General features: G+C 39.8%; 3 protein-coding genes across 8 annotated transcripts; 2 read left to right on the top strand and 1 right to left on the bottom strand.

The window, feature by feature from the left end:
• Positions 1–1020: 1020 nt before the first annotated feature.
• Positions 1021–6511, bottom strand: zdhhc16a (zDHHC palmitoyltransferase 16a). 3 transcript variants are annotated; one of them, XM_004555854.3, is made up of 11 exons: positions 6371–6511; positions 5206–5463; positions 4458–4652; positions 4273–4361; positions 3913–3941; positions 3669–3802; positions 3415–3498; positions 3230–3315; positions 2056–2179; positions 1840–1910; positions 1021–1707 (listed from the first exon to the last, which is right to left on the bottom strand). In XM_004555854.3, exons 2-11 carry the CDS (start codon positions 5437–5439, stop codon positions 1605–1607), a joined length of 1149 nt encoding a protein of 382 aa, XP_004555911.1. In that variant the 5' UTR covers positions 5440–5463; positions 6371–6511; the 3' UTR covers positions 1021–1604. The 3 variants fall into 3 exon arrangements, with proteins under 3 accessions (XP_004555911.1, XP_012775890.1, XP_004555912.1); XM_012920436.3 differs by lacking the exon at positions 6371–6511 and adding an exon at positions 5810–6108; XM_004555855.5 differs by lacking the exon at positions 3415–3498.
• A 95-nt stretch (positions 6512–6606) lies between these two features.
• mettl18 (methyltransferase 18, RPL3 N3-histidine) lies at positions 6607–10303 on the top strand. The gene is made up of 2 exons (XM_004555856.5): positions 6607–6971; positions 9252–10303. The coding sequence occupies exons 1-2, from the start codon at positions 6867–6869 to the stop codon at positions 10218–10220; spliced, it is 1074 nt and encodes a 357-aa protein (XP_004555913.2). The 5' UTR covers positions 6607–6866; the 3' UTR covers positions 10221–10303.
• A 1612-nt stretch (positions 10304–11915) lies between these two features.
• On the top strand, positions 11916–26762 carry sufu (suppressor of fused homolog (Drosophila)). 4 transcript variants are annotated; one of them, XM_004555853.4, is made up of 13 exons: positions 11917–12149; positions 16283–16459; positions 16807–16941; positions 17212–17348; positions 19473–19615; positions 20535–20620; positions 21114–21186; positions 22358–22511; positions 22618–22720; positions 23160–23294; positions 24976–25114; positions 25198–25266; positions 25364–26762. In XM_004555853.4, the coding sequence occupies exons 1-13, from the start codon at positions 12139–12141 to the stop codon at positions 25451–25453; spliced, it is 1452 nt and encodes a 483-aa protein (XP_004555910.1). In that variant the 5' UTR covers positions 11917–12138; the 3' UTR covers positions 25454–26762. The 4 variants fall into 4 exon arrangements, 3 of the variants coding, with proteins under 3 accessions (XP_004555910.1, XP_004555909.1, XP_012775888.1); XM_004555852.4 differs by having other exon boundaries at positions 11918–12149; positions 22355–22511; XR_001167657.3 differs by lacking the exons at positions 25198–25266; positions 25364–26762 and adding an exon at positions 24742–24826 and having other exon boundaries at positions 11916–12149; positions 22355–22511; positions 24976–25106.
• The last annotated feature ends 1103 nt before the right edge of the window (positions 26763–27865 follow it).

The following is a 27865-nucleotide window of genomic DNA, read 5'->3' as shown; positions in this document are numbered from 1 at the left end:
TGACATATAATTCCTGAATACTGAGTACATAGAATTGAGCATCCAGTTCTCTGAGGGCTAAAAGATTATGTAAGCCACTCATCTCGCGATCTCCCTCACCTTGTTTTGACCTTCACAAAAACACATTTGGTTGCATATGCAGCTGTCAAAACTGCCCACAACTAATTTGTACCATACATGCAATGCTAAGCTCGGCCCACAGCCATCATAAATCTAGCTCAGTAATTTCTCTCAGCAGTTCACATTATCACTTGTTACAGAAATAAATAAATAATAATAATTTAAAAAAAAGATTTTTCTTTCTCTTTACTATCAATTATTCAGATCTTTTAAACAATGAAGAGTCCAAAGCCCATATTTCACGTGTTAAACGCTGACATCTGCTGGGAGACTGTGTATTGACAGGTGTGTTTGTGTGTGTTTCAGTGAGTGGGCGGGTGTGATTTGCAGTAGCAGGGTGAACGAGGGTTACAATCAGGATGAAATCTGCTTAATCTCTGCTCTCTTTATCTGCCAGCCTTTATTTTACACCCCCCCCCCCCCCCCCCCGCCCCATAACTGACAACACCAGCACTGTTTTCATTTTACCAAGCAAATGCATGAATCACAAAATGTTTAATATTTACTTATTTCTAACTGTAATGTTTTCCATAAACAGTTTCATTATCACTATCTTGTTTATTTAGACCTTTGAATTCGCTCAAATCTTGACGGATCTTAACTGCAGCGTGTGCTTATTTGTGATGTAATAGGTTTCATATGAATCTGCAGCTCAAATCTGGCCAGCATTTCCAAATAATCCACCCCTTCACGCTGCATCCCTCTGCGTAACACTGTGACATAACCCCAGAGCTGCAGTTAGGAAGTGACCCTAAAGCAAAACATACAAAAGGCAAAAAAAAAAACCCCCACAAAAAAACCTCTGAATATATTGCTGACATGTATGTTGATATATATCCACAGCTAAGTATTTACTGTATAGTGTTATAAAACAGTGACAGTACCCTTAAAAACACAATATTAACAATGTAGAATTTATTTAATGTTGTAAAGATTAACTTAATACGTACAAAATTCCGATAAATAACATCATAATGGTACTGCAATTCCCCGTGAGTGTTCAAATCAAATGATAATATCCCACTACGGTGTGCAAACAAGACAGGCGGAGGTGCCGAGATAAACCCGATGTGTCCATGACCTTAGTGTTTTTCTTCTGCTACTTCTTCTTTTTTTCCTTTAAATAAAAAACAGCTCAGGTCGAAGCTGAGATGGTTTGCTTAAAAAAAATTATTTAACAGTTCAGTCAGTATATTTGGCTTATAAAACTATCGAATTCATGCTCAGAGTCAAGTAAAACCAGTTCGTAAGACTAAGTAAAACCCAGTACAGAACAAACTGTGACACGTTGCCTTGTTGAGCAATACAGACTGCAGAAGCAAGAGCAATGCAACAGCAAGTTTTTTGAGGTATCGGAGATTGACGTAAATCCTTTCACTTAGGTGTAGCCACCAAGCAGGAATCCTTTAAGCAAACCCGATCAAGTAGGTTGACAGAGAAAAGACTGGTAAATTAGACAAGAATGGATGCCTTAGCAGAGTCTGTCATACAGGTATCAAATCCTTTTTAACTGGGAAGACAGCCCACGTCAAGCCATCACCATGTGGGGGGTGAGCAGAGGGAAGGAGAACACGCGTCACCCAGTGACTAAAACCAAAAGACAAAAACAAAAGCAGAAATTACAAGAAGCACAAGGTAACATTAGTCACATAAGGTGCAGAAAACAAAACAGATTTCTGTTTCTTAGAAAACAGAAATCTGAGAGGGAGAGAGACAAACCTTCTCTTCTCCACACCTAAGAAGATTTTCCAGTTATTCAACCTGCTGTAGTTAAAGGGGTTTCTGTAAACCTGACAGAAAAACAAAAGAACAGGAACATGTTACAAATGACCAACGTCACTTTAACCAAAGGAAAATATATATATTTTGAGGATTTGAAGTCTCCTATGTCTTATCACAACATAACCTTCACATTTTATTTATGTTCATGGCTACCTTTCCCCATTTGGCCATCCGCTTTGTTTCTTTGCTGTTGATATGTCTTTCAATACTCGTCTCTCCTCTGGAGATGAGAACTGCATGCCAGAAGGTCAAAGCTCCCAGTGCCACTCCCACTGTGCTGTTACAACAAAGCACAATTCACTTTATCCTCTGCATGGATGACAAAGACAACAATCCTGCTCTGATTCAACTCTACCTTTATACCCTACTGCTTTGAACATGAAGTAAGAAGCAAAACGAGTGTGAGATTACATACCCAGAATCCTTCGACCGATAACACTTTCTTTTTTTCCTCCTGCTATCTTCCTAAAGCAATGGTTAGATTTTTTTTTATATTTCTTTGTAATTATCTTTAAATAATATCCATTAGCTCAATGCTCAAAATGAAGTTTGTGACCCCCTTGAAATTACCAGGATTTTTGAATGGATTATTAAAATTATGTATTCAAATATGTCACAATTACAAATATAATCTATTACTTGACTGAAAAACTCTCATTTTAATTCCTTTGTTGAGGAAGAAGCCATAGTCCAGGCTGAATAACCCTTTTGAGTTAGCAGTTCAATCAGACTTTAGCAAAAACTTTGGACCAGTAAATATTTCTGCATGTCTTAACTGGACAGCCAGGCCACCATCCCAACTGGTTAAGGTCTTTAACTGTCACTCTGGGGTTTTTTTCCCCTCAACTGTTCTGTTGTTTATTTTTTTATTTACATGTGTACTTGCTTGTTGTAACTATCCAACCTCTCCTAAGCGTCAGGCTTCTGTCCTGACATTCTCCCGAAAAGGTTTCTTGCCACAGTTTTGGATTCTCAGTCTGGGTCCTAACAAAGCAGCTTTTTTGTCTACCCATAAAATGCAGATCGGTGTCTTAGACGTGTTGTGGAACATCCAAGTGCATTGCAAAATTGCAAATTTTGCAGGTGATTGGCTGTTACCATTTATTTGTACACACTTTCTTATTGTGAATAGATGAATACCCAAGTATTTAGATTTTTTTTCTACTCCACTAAAATTTTACTTCTAATGAACTGGAAAGTTCCAATCCTGACTGTGAACAACACGACATGACTACATTTAATGAGAAATCAGAAATCCTTGTAAGTCAGTTATTAAAGTTTTTCTTGCATGTATGTGTGAAAAAGCAACATAAAATGCACTTTTTACCTGGTGAGGACCCACATGTAGATGATGCTCTTATGAATCATCTTATCCTTAAATGTGTATGGAGGAGCAGGGGTCTGATAGTGGGTCTTTCCAAAACAAAAAACAAACAAAAAAAGATAAGTAACTGAAAAAAAATAAAAATAAATAAACTCAATAATGATGTGTGTTGGCTTTTGAAGCGCTACCTGGCCAGAAGGAAGAAGCCCTATAAGCAGTCCCATCCCTGTTACCGGTATTCCAGGCTTTTCCAATTCCAAATGTTTGAAGTGCTAATGGAACAGCCCACAAACCCAAGCATTAAAGACAGAAAAAAAGCAGAGTCAATAAAGAAATGCTAAGGCCCCAAAGAGAAAGACACCAGACATGGAGGCTTTAAAACAAATCTAACTACAACAAAGCACCAGCAGACCTACAGGCAGCAACAGCCCGACTATCTCACCTCGAGTGCATTGTATGCATCTAGGAACAGGTTTCTCCCACTGATGCTACAGTAGACACAGCCCAAGGTCATGAAGAGACAGAAGGAGAAGAAGTAACGGTGATTAAAATGGCCCACACAGTTATTCAACCAGGCTGAGGTGCTGACATTAAGGAAAATTATGTCCATCTCTGTCTATAAACATATACATTTTCTGACGTGCTTCTGAAATAATAAGCTGGAATAAATTCAGCACAAAGGATACGACAATGATGGTCCATTTTCAAAATGCATCTGCAAAAGCAAGAGAAAAACATTAGTTTGATAATTGGTATTTTAGTTGTGTGATTTTTTTTAAGGGAATGTATTCTAATCATATCTCAAACTGCAAAATAATAGTCTGGGAAGACTTAAAGCATGATAAGATTTTATGGAATGAAGATAGCAATACTAGAAAAACTAACCTAGAGATACAAGAAGTCAACTGTCAATGAAAACATCTTAATTTTGAATGTTGCGATTTGACGTAGCCACATTAAAGGTCTTGCAACCACCAACATACTTTAGCTTTGACATTCAAACACCTGATACTTATTAACATGTAATAAAACAGATAAAAACTCACCTGTTACAGATCCCACAGTGGTGTGTTCTTGCTGGTTTAGGAATAATGCACTTTTTGCAGACTGATACAACTGGACCGTCATGTTTTTCCTACGACAAAATAAAAGTTTGTTTTGTTTTGTTTTTTTAAATACAAAATTTCCAGTTTAAAGTACAAAAAAAAAAAAACTGTAGCTGATATCTTACTGTAGGGGGATACCCAGGAGAGGTGTTGGCGGCTTTGTAGTAATGGAAAGCAATCATGATGAGGTTCCAATGTCCATAACAAACATGCCAAGCGATCCACGGAGGAGAGTAAGTGTTGAGGATCAGAGGCAGCAAGACCACATAGGCTATCCCCACGATGGAGCTGGTCAGTATCACCACCAGGTAAACAAACACCTTAAAGAAAAAAGAATGATCAGACAATGTGAGCAGTTATGCAGGAAATCACATTAGATCTACATTTAAAGCTACATCCAAGAACACACATTTTTTTCATTACTGTCAAAACCCTTGGTGCAGGCTACTATCAAAGAGATTGTATGTGCCTACCCCCTCTTGTATTTAGGTCAGGAGTGTCTACACCCCAGATCTGAAACATTTTAATGAATGAGGATCTGTTGCTATCCAATAAGAAAGAGAATTGCCCCCCGCGAAATGTTTGTTGTGCAGACTTGATATGACACTACCAATAATGATTATCTGAAGTTAGGGGGACTGTGATCATAGGAGCTTTGGTAGTTAACAAAATCAGACGTTCACAAAAAAAAAATGTCATTGTTTGTTGTTATTATACCACAAACAACAACTGTGACCTGTGTATGGAAGATCATATTTTGACCAATTCCAAGAAGGTTAATGTCCTTATTTTCCATCACTGCAGTGGTCTCCAGAAAATAAACAAAAAAACAACAACAACAACTTTCTCGTAACCATTTAAAAGCACACTCACCAGACCAAACCACCGGGTGACGTAATCCACAGTCAGGAAAACTGGTTCAAAGACTGAGTCAAAAACCACATCTGAGTCTGTGAGCGAGTTAAAGTAGAGTGATTTTGCCAGCAGTCTCATATAAGCCCATATTTCCCTAATCCACAAAGGAAGCCTGTTCTGTCCCCGCCTGCTACACAACCGCAGCCGCACACAGCGCAGCAGGTGAAACGCAGAGCTCGAACACCACCGCATTCTGCATTTGTAAAATGCAAGCACCTGCAGGAAGAAAGAAAACATTACGATTAATGAAAGTCAATCGTAAACTCTCACTTCCACACCTCTCCCAACCTGATGTGCAAGACTTAAAAAAATGTGAGGAATGTGTATGCTGCTATGTCTAACACAAATTTCATATGTACAACAGGAATAATAAAAAAAGGAATTCAACACAATTTGGCAACACAAAAGGAAAATGATAATTTTGTTGATAACAAACAACCCAAGCCCCAAGGATACTCCATTTACTCTTACCTATAAGAAAAATAAATACATAGTTAACAGCAGCTGAAAAAGAGAGAACACGTCTGCCCTAATCAGCTCGGTTGAGCAATGTCTGACTTACCAATAGGTGAATTTCAGAGCCAGACAACTTGGACTTCTTTTTCCCAGTGAATTTGTTTTGACCGCTAGTGATATCAGTTTCAGAGAGCTGACACCTAAACTACTTCATTAGGTACGACTAAAGGCGTGAGTGAAAGAGCCAGAGCATTTGCAGGTACATACAACAGAAATGCACAGGTAACCAGAAGAACATGTGTTTCCAACATGTACCAGTTTTGCTGTGCTGCATTCCAGACAGGGTGGAGTCTGGGTGGAGGCTTTTGGCAGCTAGATAAGGTGTGAGGGGGACAATGATTTTTGTTGTGGAGTAGGCTGGTCACCTGCAGTTAATGACAAGCAAGCCAAAAACCACTGCATGGCGATCAGCCATAGCTGTCACCTCCCTGAATAAAGTAACACTCAATGTGTCCATAAGACATGTTGTTGTGAATACTCTCCGTGAGTCATAGCGCTCCCAAATCCCTTATTTTTGGATGTCACATACTGCTCTCCTTTTCAAATATTCGTCTCGCGCCGTGCATCATATTTTACTGATATTTTACAACATTTCTTTTTTACTCACTGTTTTATGAAGACGAGACCCCCACCGAGACCACCACTCCCGTCAACATTTTCAAAAGGAAGACAAAAAACGGGATTATAGCCACATATTAGCGAGGAGGAGCAGGATCACGGACCTGTGACAGTTAAGAGCGGAATCCTCCAATTAATGCGCATGCGCTGGAACACCACCGAACGGCATCGTGGTAGTCTGAGTCAGGAAGTGATTTCAACAGTTATTTTTACTTCAGGACTTGACATTTATGTTTCTGAATTTTCTGTATTTTATGTTATAACACGTACACATACGTATAACGATTCGGCTACATGCATAACTGAAATATAACATATAGCATAACTGGGGGGGGGGGCTCAGACTTTTGGGACATGTAGTTTTTTATCCATAGCAGCCTTGCTAGCTACGCATGCCATGTTGAGCCAGCCTTTGGTAGAACCTGTTTGAAACTGTGATCCAAATCTTCTATCCTCAAACTTAGTGAACGGTGGTGTCAGTCATCATGTCGTTTTGTTTTAACTTCGACCTTCCAGCACAAACAACAGGCCCCGGAGACGTGGATGGAAATGAATTGCAGCACGGAAATAAAGATCATGCTGTCGTATCTGTGAGTAACATTAGCTTACCTATGATGTGCCATAGCTTAAGTTACTCAGAGTGCTCTAAGTACCGCCGCGTAACTAGTAATAGCAGAAGTAACGTTCAAGCTAGCAATTGCGGTGCTGTAAAGCAAGTTTAGACTTGGACCCTCTGCGAGAGTGTGGGAAGAACATTTATGGCTGCAGGCAGAAAACTTACAAAGCCCCAGAAATGTATCTGTCTGTCATAAATGCCTTTATGTAAGTAGTAACAACAGCACTGCTTTCCTATTCTTTTCCTATAACTTCCCATTATTTGTGATCCTTTGATATTTTTATCAAAGGATCACAAATAAGCCCGGGGCAACATCGAAAGAGAGCAAAAATAATAAGGTTCTTGAACATTATAGTTTATTTTTTAACTGTGGAAAATCATCTGTAATAAAGCAATTGACTACAAGTACAGCAGACAAAATCTGCCTAGGTTTGCCTACATTTCAATATATTCTGTGATCTGTACATTAGAATAGATTACATCTAAACACGTGAATAAATATTTAAAAGCTGATATGAAAAAATATTGATTAAAAATACATCTAGTTTACTGCTACAAATGATAAATAATTCCGAAAGTCTTTAAGTAGAAAAATGAGAAGAGATTTGTGTAACATTTACCAATTGTAATGTAGAATAAATAATTTAGATTTTTTTTTTAAAGACAAGCAAATGGAAGCTTTTTTTTTCCGCCTGCATGGCAGCCCTGTCAAAATTATATTTAGATAAGACTTAACATTAAATCAAAGTGTAGAATAGTCCAAAAACAATTGTGAAGATAAACGTATAGAGGGGCGTCGGTGTAACGGTTAGCGCATTCCCTTAACAAACCAAAGGTTGGTGGTTTGATTCCAGCGAAATGCACAAATCCTCTTTGGGGTTACAAGTAAAAACATCCCACAGAAAAAGAAGCCAAATCAAACATGCAGCCCTAAACTCTGCGGTGACCCCTTGTGACGAGGGAGCAGCCAAAGTTAGCTTTAATTTGTAAAGATAAACCTGTCTTATGTTAAAGGGGACAAAGGTAAAAATCCATCCTCACTAAAGCACAAGCTGTTCAATTAAACAATGCTGTAAATTCTGACCGCATGAGCTTTAAAAAAGCAATAAAAATTCTTTAATTTTGTGTGCATCCACTAGAGAGCGTAGGCTGTTAACATCTGCTTGTTAACATTACAGGATAAGGCATGTTAAAGCGGAAACAATCCAAATTGTTAAAGTACTGTGTGCTTTGTTATTGTTATGTATGACACAAAACGTCTGAGGTATGCAACAGACTTTACTGGCATTTAAATCTAAACTGTTCGGCTCCACTGAGTTAGACGACATGAGCATTTACACCTACCAGTCCAGAGAAGCAAACGTCATTTCAGTCACGGTGACTCACATGGCTGATGCATAACATTCTCATGTTTGAGTGATTTATCAGTCAACTGACCTTTTACATCATTATTACAAGAAAACAAATCACAGTGGTAAAAGCATACTATACCTGGTATGTACACACAGAATTGAGTAAATCTTTGTTACAACATTTGAATAGACTAATTAACTTTAAACCAAACAACAGACTTTTATGTTTTAATAACTGACATTGTTGCATTTTATAGGTCCCAAAGAAGATTTCGCAACATTTATGTGCAGATGTTAGCCATTCTTACAGTAACATCAAGCCACCCCCCATTTTCAGTGTAACTGTCAAAGCGGTTTTAACATCACCACTAGTTATGACATCTTTTTTCCTGCATGCCCCACTTCATCCATCCATAATTTGCTTGAAGCAGGGTTGTGGAGCAGCTGGAGCCTGTCCCAGCTTTCACAGGGCAGGAGGAAGGGTGCGTTGTGGAGAGGCTACCATTCTCTTACAGGGCTAACATAGAAAGAAAAATAACCACGCGTGCTTGTTTTTACACCTACAGCAAAATTTATAATCGCCAATTAACCTAACATAAAACTCCACACAAAGCCATGTGTGTGGAGTTTCAAACCCAGGACTTTCTTCCTGTGCGACAACAGGAAGACAGTTAACCACCACACCACTGTGCCGCCTGTGCTCCACTTCAGAAAATGAAAAAACGTTAGAACGCTACATACCAAAATATTTCTTACTCATTAACACTAACTTTAATAAATAAAACTGCGTTATTGTAAAACGGAAAACTCTTGCTCATGTCACAACATGTGACCATCACCCACATACATTGCTGAGGCGTGTGGTTTTATTATCAACTGTGCATACTGCTTTCTGTTTGCAGGTAGAGGACGGCCCCAAACCAGCACAACCAGTAAAAGAGGCCAGCGAGCACTTTCCGCCATCCGATCCACAGTTCCTCCTTATGGATGCCATCTTTGAAACGGTTACAGTTGGAACTCTTCCTCCTCTGCACTTCCTCAATGAGACTGTTTTTGAGAAGACTGCGTCAGAGAGAGAGGACAGCGAAAAAATTCTTTCACGCACAGCGGAGCAGAAGTCTGACCTCATCTCTGGTGTGTACGAGGGAGGGCTGAAGGTGTGGGAGTGCACGTATGACCTTCTGGAGTTGATTGAGAAAGATGGAGAGACCTTTGGGGGGAAGGCGGTTTTGGATTTGGGCTGTGGCGCAGGGCTGCTGGGAATACTGGCTCTGAAGAGGGGAGCCAGTCAGGTCCACTTCCAAGATTATAACAGTACAGTCATTGAACAGCTCACAGTGCCAAATGTAATGCTAAACTGCCAAGAGGATGATGAAGTAGACAGTGAAGATGACAAAGAAGGGAGTGGTAAGGGAAAAATGAAGGAGAAAGACTGTTCTAAAAAGAAGGCGAAAGGGCAGAAGGAGGTCACAGAAAACAGCCCACCTCCTAAGAAGCAAGCCATAGACTTAGCCCAGCACCCATTACTAACCAGGTGTCATTTTTACTCTGGTGACTGGAGCACATTTCTCGCTTTGGTTCTAAAGGCAGATCCACCACCCAAATATGATCTTATATTCACATCAGAGACTATCTACAACACTGCGTACTACCCTGCTCTACACGAGACCCTGCGCAAACTGTTGGCACCAGATGGTCTGGTCTACCTCGCCACCAAATCCCACTACTTTGGTGTAGGTGGTGGACTACATCTCTTTGAAACATTTGTGGAGCAGAGGGATGTTTTCTCTGTGGATCATCTGTGGGATGGAGAAGAAGGACTTCAGAGACATGTAGTAGTACTGCGTTTTAAAAAGTCAAAGGACGCTTGAGTAAGGAATGTCAGGAACTCATCGGTTTTATCTGTAATTGATTTATTGATGAAAAACTGAATGAAAATAAAAAATAGAGCAAGGCTATTGCTTGATTATTGTGTGCAGTCCTGAATCAGCCAGCTGTGTCGTTATGACTCCTGTCTTTATTTTGGTATGTTAAAACTGCCGTGGTTAAACAAGGAAAAGCTGCAATGAAAACACACTATTGGCTCATATTTGCTCTTTTGTTACCTACACCTTCTTTCACTTCCTATATCGAAATTTGAATATGTCTGCCAGTAACTGAAGTGCAGTTGAAAGGGGCTGTTACAGGTCTTTAGATGCATGGAGAGGAAAGAAAGGAAATGGGCTCAGTGACCTTTGCGAGTGATTTCCCCAGTGTTCAAACACCAGCATGAAAGCCAGGCTTGTTTCTGAAGTCCAGCACAAAATGTCAATTGCAACTTATCCCACTAGCTCAAGGATGTAGTTTGAAAGTGGATTCTGGAGTCACTGAACATCAATGGTGGGACTCTGTGGGGTCTCTGTAGCTCTTATTCTACTGGTTTCCTTTCAGTGAAGTTCACCACATAATCTGGCAACAGTGCAAAATTTAAAAAAAAAAAAAATTTTGAAAATGTCTACACATATGCCTATGCAGGAAGTATGGGCAAATATCCATCCAAAATCAAGAAAGGGAATTTTGCTGTAATTTTTCCATCTCCATGTGGAATCCCCTTTTTGTCCAGCTCAAGGAAATCCGTCTACTTTTTTTCGAATAGGGCTTTTTTTTCTGGGGAAGTATGCCTCAAGTCCAGACCAGTTTCTCGCATTTGAGGTGACTAAATAAGAGGATGAGGAAGTCAGAGGGTTTTCACAGGGTCACTCGGCAATGAAACTGAATAACACTGCCTGATGTGTTGTTCTGAAATTGTCGTTTTAGCCCGCCGACCCGGTCTCATCCGTGTGACTAAATACAACCTGTACGTGTGTCGTGTTTGACTATGATCGGAAAGCAAACAAAGGTTCTTTTACAATACAGCCCTATCAGACCCCAACTGAATAGATGACTCCAGCTACACAAACATTCTCAAGAATCTATCTCATCCTAAACATACCCGTGACGTCAGCACTGTAGAGACCCACTGATAAAATAATATTTAGCAAAGATTAAGAAAAAAGAAAAACTTTTAGGAAACATAATGTCACCAGCTCTAACATGACTGTGCATTTCAACACCCACAGTGTGTGGACAGAATTTCCAGCAGCTTATTATGTAAATATACTGTAGTGTTAAACGCTATTTCACTCAGAGAAACATAAAATACACCAAACATGGTTTCTGTTTGCATATGCCTGGCCGGCAAACTTCCACTGTGTCCGCTTCGTCATCGTCTCTCATCTTGACAGCTGTTCAGGGCCTGTGGGGGAATTCCTGGCCCCTCCAGTAGACACAGCCTTTCCCCTGCTTACTTTATGGGAACAAGGGGGCAGGGCAAGTCAGATGGTTTTCCTCAGAAACTATTATGTGTTGATTCACTGTGAGGGGGCGTGTTTTACACTCCCACTGCTTCCTTCTTACTGGGAAGTGACTGTCGGGCTTACCGTACAGAGGGAGTGTATGAAAAACAGAGAGGAGGGAGGCTGATGGGTGATGTGAAAGGTGGCAAGATATTTAAGTGCTTCTTTCTGTGAATGTCAGACAGTGTGCTGCATCCATCCCTGGGACCTGGAGGACATTGGGGAGCGAGCAGAATGTGCAGGTGATTTGAGGAGGAATGTATATTTGCCGAGTTTGAAGAAGCCTGCTGCTTTCTTTCTGGTGAGATGGGACTGCGAAAGTGTGTTGTTTTTAAAGCTTGACTATGAAATAATCCTGGGAGGCCTTTATGAGGAGGTTTGTTTATGACATAACCAGGATCAGGAAAGGAAATCAATGAAACCGAGGTAAGTATATTAAAAGAAAACTCTCAGTATGGTCAAATCGAGTGTGTGGTTTTCAAAAAGCTTATACAAAATGACATGTGTTTTTTGGGTGTGTGGGGGGGGGTTGAACATTTTTTAATTAGGTCAAAGAAATGCTAACTTCTTCATTCTTTGAGCAAAAAGCAAATGAAGGCTTTTAAACCTGCCACACTGTGAATTTTTTTTGATGTAGACTTTGAAGAAACAGTTAATGATCTCATAGGGGATTGGCCTTGTCTAGTGATAGGCCGTAGAACCGGTTGTTTCCCAGTCCAACTGCCGGAAAGATATGAGTTTCCTGAACATACTCAGGTGTGGCCTTCCTTCGAAAGTTCATCGTGCTGTACTGTACCTTAAAAGAATGCACCATCATAATGGATAAACTTGGATTGAGATAACACAGACAAATTATCTTCACTGTATCTTCACTGTCAACATTGACTCCAGGCCTTGAATGAGGTGTGGGGTGGTGGGGGGTTTCTTTCTTTTTCTCTTGTTAAATAAAAGAGGCGAGTCTATCACAGTCAGTTAATAGCATACTTACTTTGCAGGGTTCAAAGATACGTCGACTAACTGTATGTCACTAATCACACAGTCCTAAAGCGCTTTTACTGGGAGTGTACTGCTGTAACTGATGAGTCATTTCATGCCTTGACCAGAGTACTATCACCACGATCTGATTCAGTGCTTCCAGTGGACAGACTTGCATTTCAGTAGTTTTGAAGCATTTCCAGGAACACAGATGAAAAAAAAAAAAAAAGTTGGATTGCTCAAATGATCCTGAAACTCTCCATATGTTCTCTAACCACAGAATCGTTTCCGTTCTTGGGAGCTTGTTTCCCACTTTACTTTCATTTTCAACGTATAAAAAAACACCTCTTAACCCCTGCAAATTAACAGCATTTTTTTTTTCAACGACTTCATACACCACTTTGTTAAGCAAATGTTAAATGTGACTAATCCCTTCAGTTGCCACAGTAATGACCTCTTGCTCAATCTTACTCTGGAAGAAGTACAGCTGACGTTATCATTTCATCATTACCCAGCCTTTCTTCAGAAATTGGGATCGGTAACCTAACCCCAACATGCTTCTCAACATGTGTCACTTAACTGCAGCCCACATTTATTGTGAAGTTTTTAGAGTTTACTAATTTTATTATTCTTATAGTTGGCTTTTTTTTCATTATTTAATGGGAGATTTAATGAGATGTGAAAAGAGTTAGTATTGAAGTATGAGCTGTGTAAATCGATAAAGCCATTCAAGGATCCAGAAGTGCCCGAAGAACAGATTTTAATGTGTGCTCTACTATGAGAACTGAATTCCATAGATGGTGACATCTTCAGGTGTCATCTATGGGCTCAGTTCTTTTGGCATGGTACTAGTTTGTCAGCCGTACGGCGCAGCACCAGAATGCCGAAGTTACCACCGTGTGAAATCAATAAAATAATGCTTGGTGTTAAGTTTGTATGGAGATTCCTGTGAATGAGGAGTTAATTTTTAATTGCACATATTATTGCTGTGAATAAAGCATACATTTTGAAATGACTAATGTGTTTCTCAGTATTATTATAAAGTGTCATTATGTATTGTTAATAAACCCAATCAAAAGTCAACCGTATTTGTGGGGATTTAATTAATTAATAGCAATTTTTTAAAAGGAAAAATTATGGTAAAAAGTACGTCAGAAAGTTCAAGAGCTGCTCTGCTACGTATTTAATGCTGACATAATTTTACCAGCTCTTGCAGCATTTCGGCATTATTAAGCTATAGCCATGCTAAAGTTAAAAATGTTAAACACACACCCACACACACATATGTGTGTGTGTGTGCGTGTGTGTGTGTGCGTATGTTGCCTCTCATAAATGTTATTTTATTTTTTAACATTTTTAACTCCAACATGGCTATAGCTTAATAATTCCAAAATGCTGCAAGAGCTGGTAAAAGTATGTCAGTATTAAATACGTGCTTTCTTTTTGACTTAATTAATCGGTAATGTAAGTTTTGCCTTCAGTGCAAAAATCTGACGTACAACTTACAAAACACCACGTTTTTGTATAGTCATTCAGGACGGGAATGCTCACCTACATATATTGTAGTTATGTAGTTATGACACACCAGAACAGGTTTAAAGCAACTCATTTCTGGTATCAGCGTTGGCAACTCAAGTTAAATTAAGCAGTGTAGTGTTACACTTGGTGGGAATGAAAGACGTATGCAATTTCTATAATACTGTTATCACTAAATGACATTATGATGTGGGTCTTTGTAACCAGCACTGAAACAGTAAATATCAAGTGAATCATAGTGCTCACAGGGCTGCCACATCATTACATCTAAGCTACATTCAAAATGAAAGTGTATTAGCTATCTTTTCCTCTTCTTATCTACGCCCCGCATAAACCATGTCCCCTTTTGTTAATGCACCGTCCTTTTTAGTTTTAATTTGTGCCATTTGCAGTGGAGGCGTTCTCTCAAAACAGCTCCTAGATGTGTCTCTGAAAGTCAGTCTGGAAAAAGCCATACACTGTACACAAAGTCCTTTGATAATGTCTGGAAGCGTCATGACAGGACAATACATCATTTCCAACCTCAACTAAGAAATCTCCCATTTTGGTGTGTGTGTGTGTGTGTGTGGGGGGGGGGGTCCTTCAGGCTATACTCTTTTCTGGGACTTGTGCCACAGTGGTTAGAGTGGGACTGAAATCACAGAGAACATACTATACTACATTTGAACCAAATTTCACTTGGATAAACAGCATCACAGGATATAGTTCTTTAGGTTGTTATATAATATATAGCAGTAGTTACAAGTGTGCCACTGCATGTGTAGACTAAAGTGTGTAATAAGTCACAAAGAACATATGTGCAAAACAAGGTTGCCACCTCTTAGTGATGAGGAATCTTATATACAGCATTACTATGCTGTAACACTGTGTTTTGTTATTCATGCATTCACTCTATTGAAAGAAATGATTGTGTAGTAAACTTAGGGTCTCTTTAGAAATGTAATAGCTCTTTGGATTCATACTTTTCTCTAAAACAAATAATACTTCCCTCCCTTCTTGTTATCATTCATTTAGAATCCAGGAAAGCTTCTGCAATGAGAAAAATCTTGAATAAACTTTAATTACTATTCGCTGTTTGCATTTTTATTCAAAACATGGAACACACAGTGTAGTGTCTTAGTGACTGCTCAGTCATGGTCACATCTTGACTTGTTGACCTTTTCAAAGGAATAACGTTTCAGGCTGGTTTTGATTGAACTCTCTGACTCTAACTGATAAAGTAAATAAATAAAGTCTAAACAGTGGGTGGATGGTTATTGCATGGGAGTAAAGCGAGTAAGTACTTTAAACAAGTAAGTTGATTTTAATAGCATGTCAGTATTTCTATTATATGATGTGTTTTACCTTACTATAGTTCACACAAAGCTATTTACTTTTGGAGACTATCATTTTAAAGGACATACAGATTAAACAGTAAAAAAACCAAACAAACCCCCCCCCCCCAAAACGTTTGAATTATTTCCATTTAACACATTTAATGGCAAGTGAAAAAATCCTAAAATTTAATGCAAGACTTTATACAAGTAACAGACATTACATACTCTATTTGAAAGATTTTTTGCTGGTTATATTCTGTACATACACGTCACATGGGAGTTAAAAGATTTTTTCTCAGCAATGTATTTGAAAGAGTTTCTACTTTTTTGTTGGCTGTTTTTTGTTTTTTTGTCTTTTTAACTACCTAGCCATAATTTGCCTGCTTAAAAACATTAATACCCCAACCCTGAAAGTGCTTGTCCCCTTAACTATTTCATAAGCATCATTTCAGCCAATTACATTTATCCACAAATTCACACAACCGTTATCTTTATTTTCATTGGCTACAATATGCTGCCAGTCACTGACGCAATGGCCTTTCGCCAACCAATGGTAAGGTAGTTTCTTTGTAAAGGATGAGCAACAGGCGACTACCGAGTGGGGCAACAGAAAAGAGTTTATCGTTTGTTATTACACAGCAGTACTTGTCTGAAGCTTTTATGGTTTAGTTTAGCCTAATTTTGAACAAGTGGTAGTTGCCAACGGTAACTGTATATACGTTGTTTCTATAGAGTAACCCGGTTTATTCGAGGTCGTGGCATGGATGAGGTACGGCCTACCAGTGGTGCACAAGCCCACGGGCTGGTGCCGCTGTTTCCTCCTGGGCTGCAGGCTATCTATGGGGAATGTCGGCGACTTTATCCCGAGCAGGCAAACCCGCTTCAAGTAACAGCTATTGTAAAATATTGGTAAGTAACCCATGTTGCTGTTGCTCGTCTGACATGCGTGCGGGCATTATATTTGTACAATATATTTAATCTAAAAATAGCTAAATATTAGCCCAGAACTAGTTTAGCTTCCAAGCTAACATTGTAGCTAACCCAACATCCAGAAGCCATACTGTAGTTACTGTTATTCGGAAAGTTTGAGAATGTCTCTTCTAAGCCATACTGGCTTAAATCCAGCTTTTGAAATGTCTCTCACCACGTTTACACGTATAAATGACTTCCATTGTAACCCAGATGTCTTTACATTGGGGTGTCTACTCACAACAATAACAAAACTGTACATGGTTCTCATTCTTTGCTTCTCATAGGCTCGGTGGACCAGATCCGCTAGACTACATCAGTATGTATAGAAACGTAGGCTGTCCAGCTCAGGACGTCCAGGAGCATTGGCACTATGTGAGCTTTGGACTCAGTGACCTGTATGGGGATAACCGTGTTCATGAGTAAGTACTGTGTCAGTAACACAAATCTTGGTTTTTAAACGCCCCTCTGTGTGACCGTTTATTGAATGTGGGAAGTCATTTTGACCCATACAATATTTTAGTTTTCAGCCCTTTACTAAATGTCCCCTCCTGACCAACTGTGAACTCTGAATAGTTCGTTCATCTCAATAAGTATTTGGCTTTTCACAGCCCTCATGCATATACAAATAACACAAAAGTATAAGTGCTGACATTTTGTCAGTCCATTTTCTCATAAAGTTTGTTTGTCAGATTTACAGGGCCAGATGGACCAAGTGGGTTTGGCTTTGAGCTCACTTTTAGACTCAAAAGAGAGGTGGGGGAGACCGCACCTCCAACATGGCCAGCTGAGCTAATGCAAGGTTTGGCTCGCTATGTCTTCCAGTCAGGTAAGGGCACAAAGCAGTTCTGCAATTTATAAAAATGTTTGCATGGATAAAGGTCATATTAAAAGACAATCAAACAAAAGAATTGGAAGAGGTCAAAAACTTTATTGTGGGTAGTTTTGCAGCAAAAATATTTGTAGTAGTGCAGTAGCAAAGGGCTGATACAAGAGACAACCATTCATTTCATGCTAACATTCATGCTTAGGGCACCGCCATGCTGCCATCTTAAACAACAGAAACAAACTATATTAAGTTGTGATAATTCATCAAATTGAATGCCTTTCAGACTAAAAATAAATTTATTTTCATAAATAAATTTTGTTTTATTTTTGTTGATTTAAACATTGTATGGAAAATAACTCAGTACTCAGCAAAAGACTGGTTAAGTGGTTAAAAAAATAAATAGATCGTTGTACTGTGATGTCATAATTTTATTTTGACGTGGGTGCTGTCTTTTGGGATATCTTCTCCATTCATAGAGCACCAGGTGTCACTCAAAGAGAATGGGAATAACGTTACTGTTATACTATTCCTTTCACTATTACCATATCTCAAACCAGTGTAGCGTCTGTGGGAGATTTTTAGACTGATGTGTTTCGCCTCTTTCAGACATGCATACCCTTCCATTAATCTGATAGCGTCATGTTGGCTTCATATATGAATGTGCACCCTGGTCAGTTCGCCATGAAGATTCAAACTGCAGGCTTACTGCAGATCAAGTTAAGTTTATGTATTGTGGACATGACACAGTCTAAATTGTGAGTTGCATTAACACGCACAAGGTTATGACTGTGCATGTCGCTGCAGTTAATACATTCTATCTAGATGATACATTTCTGGTCAGATCAATGTGCAAGAGTTTGAAATAGCCGCTGGAGCCTTGTACAGTGGACAAAGAGCAAAGATGGCTGGAACTGAACCACCAACCTTTCACTTGCCACTGCACTGTGGGGCTGATATCATGGTTCTCTTATTACTGATCTGAATAAACAGTATCAAGACAGCCACTGAAACAGAAAGGTAAAGTTATTCCCGAAAGAGGGGATAGCTTGTTAAAAGAAATGCATATCATGCCTCTAGCAGTGTTCCAGAGATTTGAAGAATCTACGCAATGGTGCACTGATACTGGTTGGTGGCACATGGTGGCCCAAAATCTGACAGTTTGCTGTTTTGTTTTGTTTTGGGTTTTTTTCCATTTTGCAGCCATCTGTAAATTCTTGGTCATTCACTTAAAAATTTGTAACACAGTGTACTTATTTGTCACACGTTGTTTGTGGTCTAGCAAATGATTTAACTGCAAAGTTTTAATGTGATAACTCTCTATTGGCCAAGCAAAAACATGGTGGTGTGCCAAAGAATGTGTTCTTTGTAAAGGTAGCTTGAAATCCCAGTGATGCATGTAAACAAGCTTAACTAGAGGAGTCTGCTCTAGCTACAACACACATTTATGTGTGTTGTAGCTCTGGGTATTGAAAGGACATCTAATTTCCCTTTTGTTATCTTTTGCTGTTTTTAGTAGGATTGTTTTCACAAGTTACAAACAAGACAGTTGTGGTAGTGTGAATATATGTACTCTGCATGGGTGTATACACTGTTGCTAAGCTCCTTTGAATCCAAAATTTGTGTAAATAATGTAATTCGATAGACAAGAAGGGAGCATGCAGAAAGAGAAGACTTTTTACTCCAGACTCACCTCTACTCAGTCCTTCTCTGCTTTCCAGCTGGGGTCAATTTGTGTGTGGGTGGGCTAGGCCCCTAAGCTAAACGAATGCTGATTCCTGGCCATCTACCCCCCTCTCGTTTCTCCTGAAGCAAGTCTGGCGTGGGCGCGTGTTACCTCGCAAACAGTCAGATTAGCTTCTGCGGAAAAGTAGTTTTTATGGTTTTCTTTCCATATTTGGGTCTCATTTTGACTGTTTTTCCTCTTACTCATGCTACCTCTTTTTCTGATCTGCCTCCCCTCTTCTCATGTTGCTGGACCATTCCGTCAATGTTTATGTACAGTCAGATGATGAAATGTAGGATTGTTTGAGCAGCCATGACAGGGTGTCTGCTAGACAAATTATAATCCCATGATTTGTTTTTATTTTAAAAAATAATGTATTTTCTTTCTCTTCACTCATGCAGAAAACACATTTTGTAGTGGTGACCATGTATCGTGGCACAGTCCACTAGACAACAGTGAATCTCGTATCCAGCATATGTTGCTTACAGAAGACCCACAGATGCAACCGGTTCAGACGCCATTTGGCACAGTGAGTTTTCTCCAGGTGAGTTTTTAATGTCACTTGTCACTAGTGTAATCCACTTGACAGTAGGCTCAAAACGATTCTGTGTTGAGCTAATTAATGTAAGATTTGAGGTATTGTGTTTGTGTCTCTTTGAGTAGGTTTTTGCCTATGCTGGATTATGCAACCTATGTAAAAATTGTGTTGTGAAGTCCTTCAAAAGTCCAACAGCAGAGGATAGCGGTGACTGTAGCTCAGGGGGTAGAGCAGGTCATTTACTAATCAGAAGGTTGGTGGTTCGACTGGCTGTTCCAGTCTGCATGCCAAATATCCTTGGGCAAGATGCTAACCTCAAGTTGCTCTCAGATGCATCGGATTGAAAATGAATGTCTGTGAATGTTAGCTAGAAAGCACTTCCATGTGCTTGTGTGAATGGGTGAATGAGGAAAGTTGTATAAAGGGCTTTGAGTGCTCAGGCAGAGTAGAAATGGGCTATATAAGAACCAGTCCATTTACATTTTACATAGCTTAATGTCGATGATGCTGTTCATGGCTCACATAGTTGTTGGCTTAAAAGTGGCAGCAGAGTTCAGGTTGAACAGGAGAAGCGCAGAAATCAAAGATTTTAAAAAAAAGCCACAGACAGGTGGCTACAATGGATGCTTTTTATTCTTTTGTTTTTTTAGCTGATATAACTGTGTTTTATGGCTGAAGGACCAACAACGAAGAGTAGCTTGCAGACCTGTTGTTTGCGACACTGCCCCCTTGTGACGGTAAACGGCTGCAACAGTTGACTGTAGGCAAATGAGGAGAGGAACGCAGTATCAAAAATCCATCTTGAATTGTCAGATGATATTTTGGCATTTATTCAATATTATGTAATGTTACCCAATATTAATAAAATAGGTATGGGGTGTCTTACAACAGTTGGTGTAAAAACCATAAAATATGTGTCTCGTAGATTGTGGGAGTATGTACAGAGGAGCTGCAGGCGGCCCAACAGTGGAATGGACAGGGTATCCTGGAGCTGATGCGTGGAGTCAGAGTGTGAGTAGAACTGTGTAGCAGGTGATCTGGTCAAAGCTAGTTTTACTTTTTATTCTGTTGCTTAGCTTGGATTTACACGTAGGTGTTGATTAGTCAAACCTGCGTGTCATTTTTGTGTAGAACTCTCATGAAAGTCATCATTTGAAGTGGAAAGCATAACTTGACTTAAGCATTACACACATATTTTTTCCCTTTTTAGTGCACTCCATATCTGGCGGATAAAATCGAAATGATTTACCTGCTCAGTCACAGTATTTTTCTCTTGTTTTTCTGTCTTTCCTTTTTTTTTACAGTTGCCTGTAAATGGTCAATCAACTTGTAGGAACTGAGTTGAATAGAAAACACCATTATGTGAATGCCACTTTGTGCTCAGTTTGAGTACATTGTGAGCAGCAAGTGAGGAGCATAGTTACTAGTTAATTTATTAACTTGGTGTGTTTAACTTGAAGTTAATGCTGACCTGAACTAATGGTGATGCTTTTCCTGTGCACAGAGCCGGTGGCCCCTGGCTAATCACTGACATGAGGAGAGGAGAGACCATTTTTGAAATTGATCCACAGCTACAAGTAAGCTTTACTCAATTCTGCACCATGTTGCTTTTATACAGTATGACATAAAGAGGCATTTTTATGGTCTTTAATGATTTATTTATTTTGTGTTCTGTTTTTGGAAACATTTGTCATCGAAACTTAAGCATGATCAAAATCTACTGTTTTATATTTCTTTTAACTCTTCTGTAAAGAGTTAAGCTTAGTGTGACTCAAACGAAACCTGTTGCCACGCTATAGAAGATTAGAACAAGTAGCACTGTCTTGTGTCCTGTGGCTCTAGAGCAGGGATGTCAAACTCACTGTTGGGTAGACTCTGGCCCCCCAGGCCTTATGTTTGGCACGCCTTATCTACAGAAAGCATACAATAGGGTGTGAGCAGAGAAACTGTGGTACTGTGTCAGGTTGTCAGCAGAGGAGAAGTATTTGAGGGTAGTGCAGGACATTTATGAAGACAATGAGACAGGGGTGAGGTGTGCAGTAGGAGTGATAGATGGGTTCAAGAGACCCACTCTGTTGGTGGAGAGGTAGTGGCCCTAACAAAAAGACAAGGGGCTGAACTGGAGGTAGGAGACCTGAACATGCAAAGGTTTTCTTTGAGCGTGACCAGAAATGAGCATATCCTATGAGCATTGGATTAGAAATGAGCATATAAGAGCAGTTTCAAGACAAAGTTAGTGAGGCAACGAGATGGTTTGGACATGTGCAGAGGCGGGATAGTGGATGTATTGGACAAAGGATTTTAAATATAGAGCTGGCAGGCAGTAGGAAAATGGGAAGACCACCGAGAAGGTTAATGGATGTAGTGAAGGAGGACATGCAGAGGGTTGGTGTGACAAAGGAAGATGCTAGTGATAGGGTGAGATATTGGTAGATGGTCGTTGTGGCGGCCCCTAAAGGGAGCAGCCAAAAGAAGTAGTAGTGGTTGAAAAGAAACCATTTGAAGAGCTAATTGGTCCTGGTCAATGATTTGTTGATATTGGAAGCGAAATCTTCTACAAAGCACTTTAAAGGGAACCTTTTCTTCATTGATATTATTGTTTTTGGTTTGTTTTGCTGTCACAAGTTTTATCACCTCTTTTTTGCCTGTAGATATTTATGCATCGTTTTCATTTCTGAAGAAGTTGACGTTGTGTTTTATGTGAGCTTGTATTGACAATTTGTGTATATTTCTTGCCTATCTAAGCAGGAGAGAGTGGACCAGGGTATCGAGACAGAAGGCTCGAACCTGAGTGGGGTCAGCGCCAAGTGTGTGTGGGACGATCTGAGTCGGCCGCCAGAGGATGAGGAGGACAGTCGATCAATCTGCATTGGATCACAGCCACGCAGGCTCTCAGACAAAGGTATGCCAGCTTCCAAAGAAGCGCATACGATAGATACTCAAGCTGAGCAGAAATGCCTAACCTAATGAAATAATACTTGTTTCTGTCTTTGTTTGTGGGCTGACAGACACAGAGCAGATCAGGGAGACTCTGAGAAAAGGACTGGAGTTTAACAGCAAAGCAGCCCTACCACCTATCAACAGCCAGAAACAGAGCCACGAGAGACCGCAGTGAGTGTTCCTCCTACACTCCAGCACTCACAATCTTAACATGGGTTCAGCTCAGCACAAGGGTTGCGCCAGGATAACTCCCTCCCTCTTGTGCTGTGACTCAAATCCCCAGTGACATCTGAACTATCATCATCGTTCTTTCTTAGCTACCAGCATATTATGTTGCTGTGTTGCTATTCTGTTGCTGCTTTTCTGTGGAAGTTTGGGTCTTCTGCTGTATCAGGTAACTGCTTCATGAAAGGAGTTGCGAAATCTGTTTGTGTGCGTGCGCACGTGTGTGTGTGTGTGCGTGTGTGTGTGTGCGTGCGCACGTGTGTGTGTGCGTGAGCCAAAAAGCTGCCTTTCCCTTCTTAGTTGTTTTCTAACAGACTCATCAGTGAACATACCATTTTCTGCTTCCTCACTGAGATTATTTTCTTCTTCTTTCTGTGTTTATCAGGAGTCGAAAGGACAGTTTGGAGAGTGAGAGCTCAGCAGCTATTGTTCCTCATGAGTTGGTCCGAACACGGCAGTTGGAGAGTGTCCATTTGAAATTCAACCAAGAGTCAGGCACACTGTTGCCCCTCTGCTTGCGGTAAAGCACCATTCTTCTTCTCCTACAACCGCTGGGCAAATTAACCCTTTCTGAATGTATGTGAGACCGAAAGGATACCCCAGATATTTATTTTGAACAGGTGTGGCCGAATATAATGGCATGTAGGACCACTAGTTCCTCAGGGGTGAATGAGGAGGTTTTCTGAAAGGCACCCTCAAATATCAGTTGAACTTCCTCCCACATGTACTTTGATATCACTTCAAAGTCTGAAGAAAATAACAAGTTAGCTGCTTTTTAGTGGGCCTAGTGTTATCATAAGTGAGCAGAATGTGAAACGGCTTAAAGTCGATATTAATGTTACCTGTAACATCAAAGAAGTGACATTCAGGAATTTAGTATTTGTTAACAGTGGACTGTTGGACGTAGACTCTGATCCTCTAGATTTGTCTAACATGTTTTGGTGTTTTTACATCTATTTCCTAGCTTTTCTTAAACAGAGAAGTCAACGAAGGTTATTAGTGTACATTGACAGAGCAACTGAATCAGTGCTGTCAACACAGCATGTGGAGCATGTCTGGCTCTCCTTCCTGCTCACATGGTCTATAAATCCTTACCATTTCAGCCATCTTACATTGAAGAGAAAAAAAAATGTTAATCTTAAAATGAGAAAGAGAAGAGAGCCTGCACTATTGACAAAAAGAATGCAGCTATTGCCTCTAACGTGAGTTTTGGAATTCACAGTCCAGTAATATCTGGATTTTGTTTACTTTTTACTGGGGATGTAGGTGACATTTATAGGAATGTGTATAACCAAAGAAAATGCCATTTAAGCGGACTATCCGGTCGAAAGTCTCCTTTGTACCATTTCCCTCTAATGCTGAAGTGACAAATGGCAAACTTGCAATAGCAAACAATAAGATTTCTGATATACTCTGTAACTTGTGGAATTTACAATCCGTCTGGATTTTTTTTTTTTTTTTGTGGGAGGGGGGCATAGGTGACATTTATAGGAATGTGTGTAACCAAACAAAATGCCAACTGAGCGGACTATCCAATAGGAAGTCTCTTTCCCACCAGTTTCAACCTGCTTTATTTTTAAACTCATTTTTAGGAGAGAACAAGCTTAGAGTTACTGTACAGAGAGAGCTCTGTGTAAAAGGAGGAGAAATGTGTTGAGAACACAGTGTTATGTCCCAGTTATATGATACCGCAATGAAGGGCGATTATGTCATATTTCCTACAAACTGTCCTCTGTGATATTAATGAAACAAATCTTTTGGATCTTTTTTCTATTCCTCCCATTGAAAACTGCAGAACATAGTGTTTCTCTTAATTTAAATTCATTTAAATAATTAACTGACTTTAAATGTTTACGGTTATTTCTCTGAATTAGAAAGCACTCAACTCCTCAGCATCGACTAACAGATTTAGTTTAATTCTCGTGGTTATTTCAAGCATTTTGACCTTGATTTATTATCTTCAACAGGTCAGTTCTTTAAGGCTTCCTCTGATGCAAAATGGCAAACTGCCTTTCCTCAGTCACCACAAAAAAATTGTTCAGAAGATAAAAGGTTAAAGCTTATAAATTTTAAACGCTTACTAGCAATTTCTTTATGACATAAGAAATCTTGTTTTATGGCAAACATAAATGAAAACAAACACAACTTATGAGTGTAATCATGTGGTTAGTTCATAATGGATTGTGTTTGATCTTTTACAGGGGGCGGTTGCTCCACGGGAGACACTTCACATATAAAAGTATCAACGGAGACACGGCCATCACTTTTGTGTCTACAGGAGTTGAAGGTGCTTTTGCTACTGAAGAGCATCCCTATGCAGCCCATGGCCCCTGGCTTCAGGTACCCACACGGAAACTCTGACCTCTGGCTGTTGCGTTCCTGTTTAATGAGTTCATTTTCTAAATTCTGTTCTCCTTTCATAGATTTTGTTGACTGAAGAGTTTGTGGAGCAGATGCTTGGGGATTTACAGGAACTCAACACTCGTGATGAGGCAAGCAAAAACCCCTTGCAGGTTACCTTTTACTTTCAGTTTTAGGCACTGTGACTACATGCCTGGTATACCTTGCATGTGTTTTCTCTTTCTGCAGACAAAGTTGCCAAAGGAGTACAGCTGGCCAGAAAAGAAGCTAAAAATCTCTGTTCTACCAGACTCTGTGTTTGATAATCCACTCCAGTGAGACTGACACAGAGACACTTGCTCTTTTGAAAATGCCAAGAAAAAGACGTGTAAACATTTCCAGAGTGGACCATCAGAAACAGCAGACCTCCCTGGACTCTGAGAGGCTGTCAGAGCTTATAGATACGTTGTTCCCACTGTGGCTGGCCTCAACTGTTTCACTCAAAAAGATAATCTGAGGGATGAACTAAACATTTCTGACTGTTACCGCATTCTCAGACTAGCACCATTGTTTACAATATCTGTATGAGGCTTTTGAGACTATCAGACCAGCCAGTCCAGATGGTTGGCTTGTTAGAACAATCCTGTTGGTCAAACTGGATGCTGTCAGTCCTCCAGGTAGTTCAAAATATACATCACTAATGTAGTTGAGCATACATCCTGTGATCTCCTGACATGCTGTCTAAAGCAATAACTGAGCAGCAGTTCTCAAAAACACTTCTATTTATTCCAGTGGCCTTCGAAAGGGAAGAAGAATAACCAGTTTAAACATTTTTTATCAGTGTTGTTTTTAAACTGAGCTGATATGTATAGTATTTACAAATGCTGGACATTTTTCTCTGATATGTTTGTGGTCACGCCAAAGTTTGAACCATTTCTGTCTCAAATGTTTCATGTTTCAGGAACACTAGTCTGACAGTTAATCATTGTCTCATAGCCTGTTATTAACTGTCACTTTTTAAGTACCTGGCAAATGCTGCAGGTATAACCACCTCGATTGCTCCTCTGTGCCAAGATTATAACTCCAGTAATGAGTTAGGTTTTCTCACACAACACCCATGTGTAGTGTCACTGTTGTAGATGTTAATAGACTGTAATCTGTGATCATGGCCTCCTCAAGTGCAGTTTCCAGTGCCTACATATATGTAACATATGATTTGGATCAGTGGACCTGTTTAAAAATGAGTAAACCTCCACAGTGCCTTTCCCTCCAGCCGAAGGGGGGAAAAAATCCCAACATATTTTCCGTGATTGTCAATGCAGCCTGAAGCTCCTGGATTGTTTGGACACATCATTTTGAATCGAGCCTGCTGCATTCACTCCCTTTTTCTGATACTGTTATTTCACTCCATATTCATGCCAAAAAAAGAAGACTACTTTTACTACAGCATTTTCCTACAGAAATGTACTCATAAAACATGATGTTACCGTTTTCTTTTTTTATTCAGAATGACAAATAAAATTTTGATTTTTTTTTGTACTGAATTTTTTAAGCACTATCTTATTGACTGAACTGGCTGATTGTAATCCCAAGTGCATTAAAGTGTGTATGTATGTATGTATTTACACAAATAAAGCTGGAACACTAATTCAGAAGTACTGTGGAACATTATTTTTGAATTTTTATTTATAATTTTTTTCTATTTTATTGTGATTTCCTGTAACGTGCAAAACAACAGTATTACACTTTTTCTGAAAGTAATTAAGTAAATTTATTATTTATGGCTATGTCTAGGTTTCGATTTTCAAACTTTCAGACTCCCAGAAGAGTAAAAAGCTCTGGTGGTCTACTTCAGGTGTGTCAAACGTGGATTGGTGGCACGGTGGTTAGCACTGTTGCCTAATTGGACAGACTGGACTCTTTGGAGTTCTGATCTGGCCCCTGAGTTCAATTCTTTCTGTGTGGAGTTTGCATGTTCTCCCTGTGTTTGCGTGGGTTCTCTCCGGGTACTCCGGCTTCCTCCCACCGTCCAAAGACATGCAGCTTGTGGGGATAGGTTAATTGGATAATCCAAATTGCCACTAGGTGTGAATGTGCGAGTGAATGTGAGTGTGAATGATTGTCTGTCCCTGTGTGTTAGCCCTGCGACAGACTGGCGACCTGTCCAGGGTGTACCCCGCCTTTCGCCCTATGACAGCTGGGATAGGCTCCAGCGCCCCCCGCGACCCTGAAAAGGATAAGCGGAAGCGAATGGATGGATGGATGGATAGTCGGGCTGGGATTCTTACTTCCAAATAAGCTTTACAGTCTGATGTTATTAAAATATACTTTTAAATAGATTGTTAATATTTGTGCAAACTCTTCTTAAGAAGTCTAATCTTATTAGTCAACCTAGGGCTGCCTCTGGCCCCCACGCTCACTTCATATTACACTTTTACAGGATGTCTGCGTCACTGCATAGTTTTAACACTCATCACTGTACATTTCACAACGCTATGTAAGAAAAAAAAAAGACTAAAATTTATTTATTTATTTATTTTTTACCTAAAAAGAGTGACTAATTTGAAATCTACTCCACATTACCTTCCCATGTTTTCCACTCTTTTCCTCCCCACATGCACCAACCCTGTCACGGGCCCCTGGGGCTGGGGGTGTCGGGCTCTGCTTTGTCCCAGCCAGAGACTCTTCTTCTGCTTCAAAGCATGAAGAGCCACACAAACGCCTCCTGGTCTTTTACAGTCTGTCCGGTAG

The sequence above is a fragment of the Maylandia zebra genome, linkage group LG13, assembly GCF_041146795.1.
Source record: "Maylandia zebra isolate NMK-2024a linkage group LG13, Mzebra_GT3a, whole genome shotgun sequence".
NCBI lineage: Eukaryota > Metazoa > Chordata > Actinopteri > Cichliformes > Cichlidae > Maylandia > Maylandia zebra.
The sequence above is the reverse complement of the archived record's forward strand: the minus strand, read 5'-3'. Positions and strand labels throughout refer to the sequence as shown.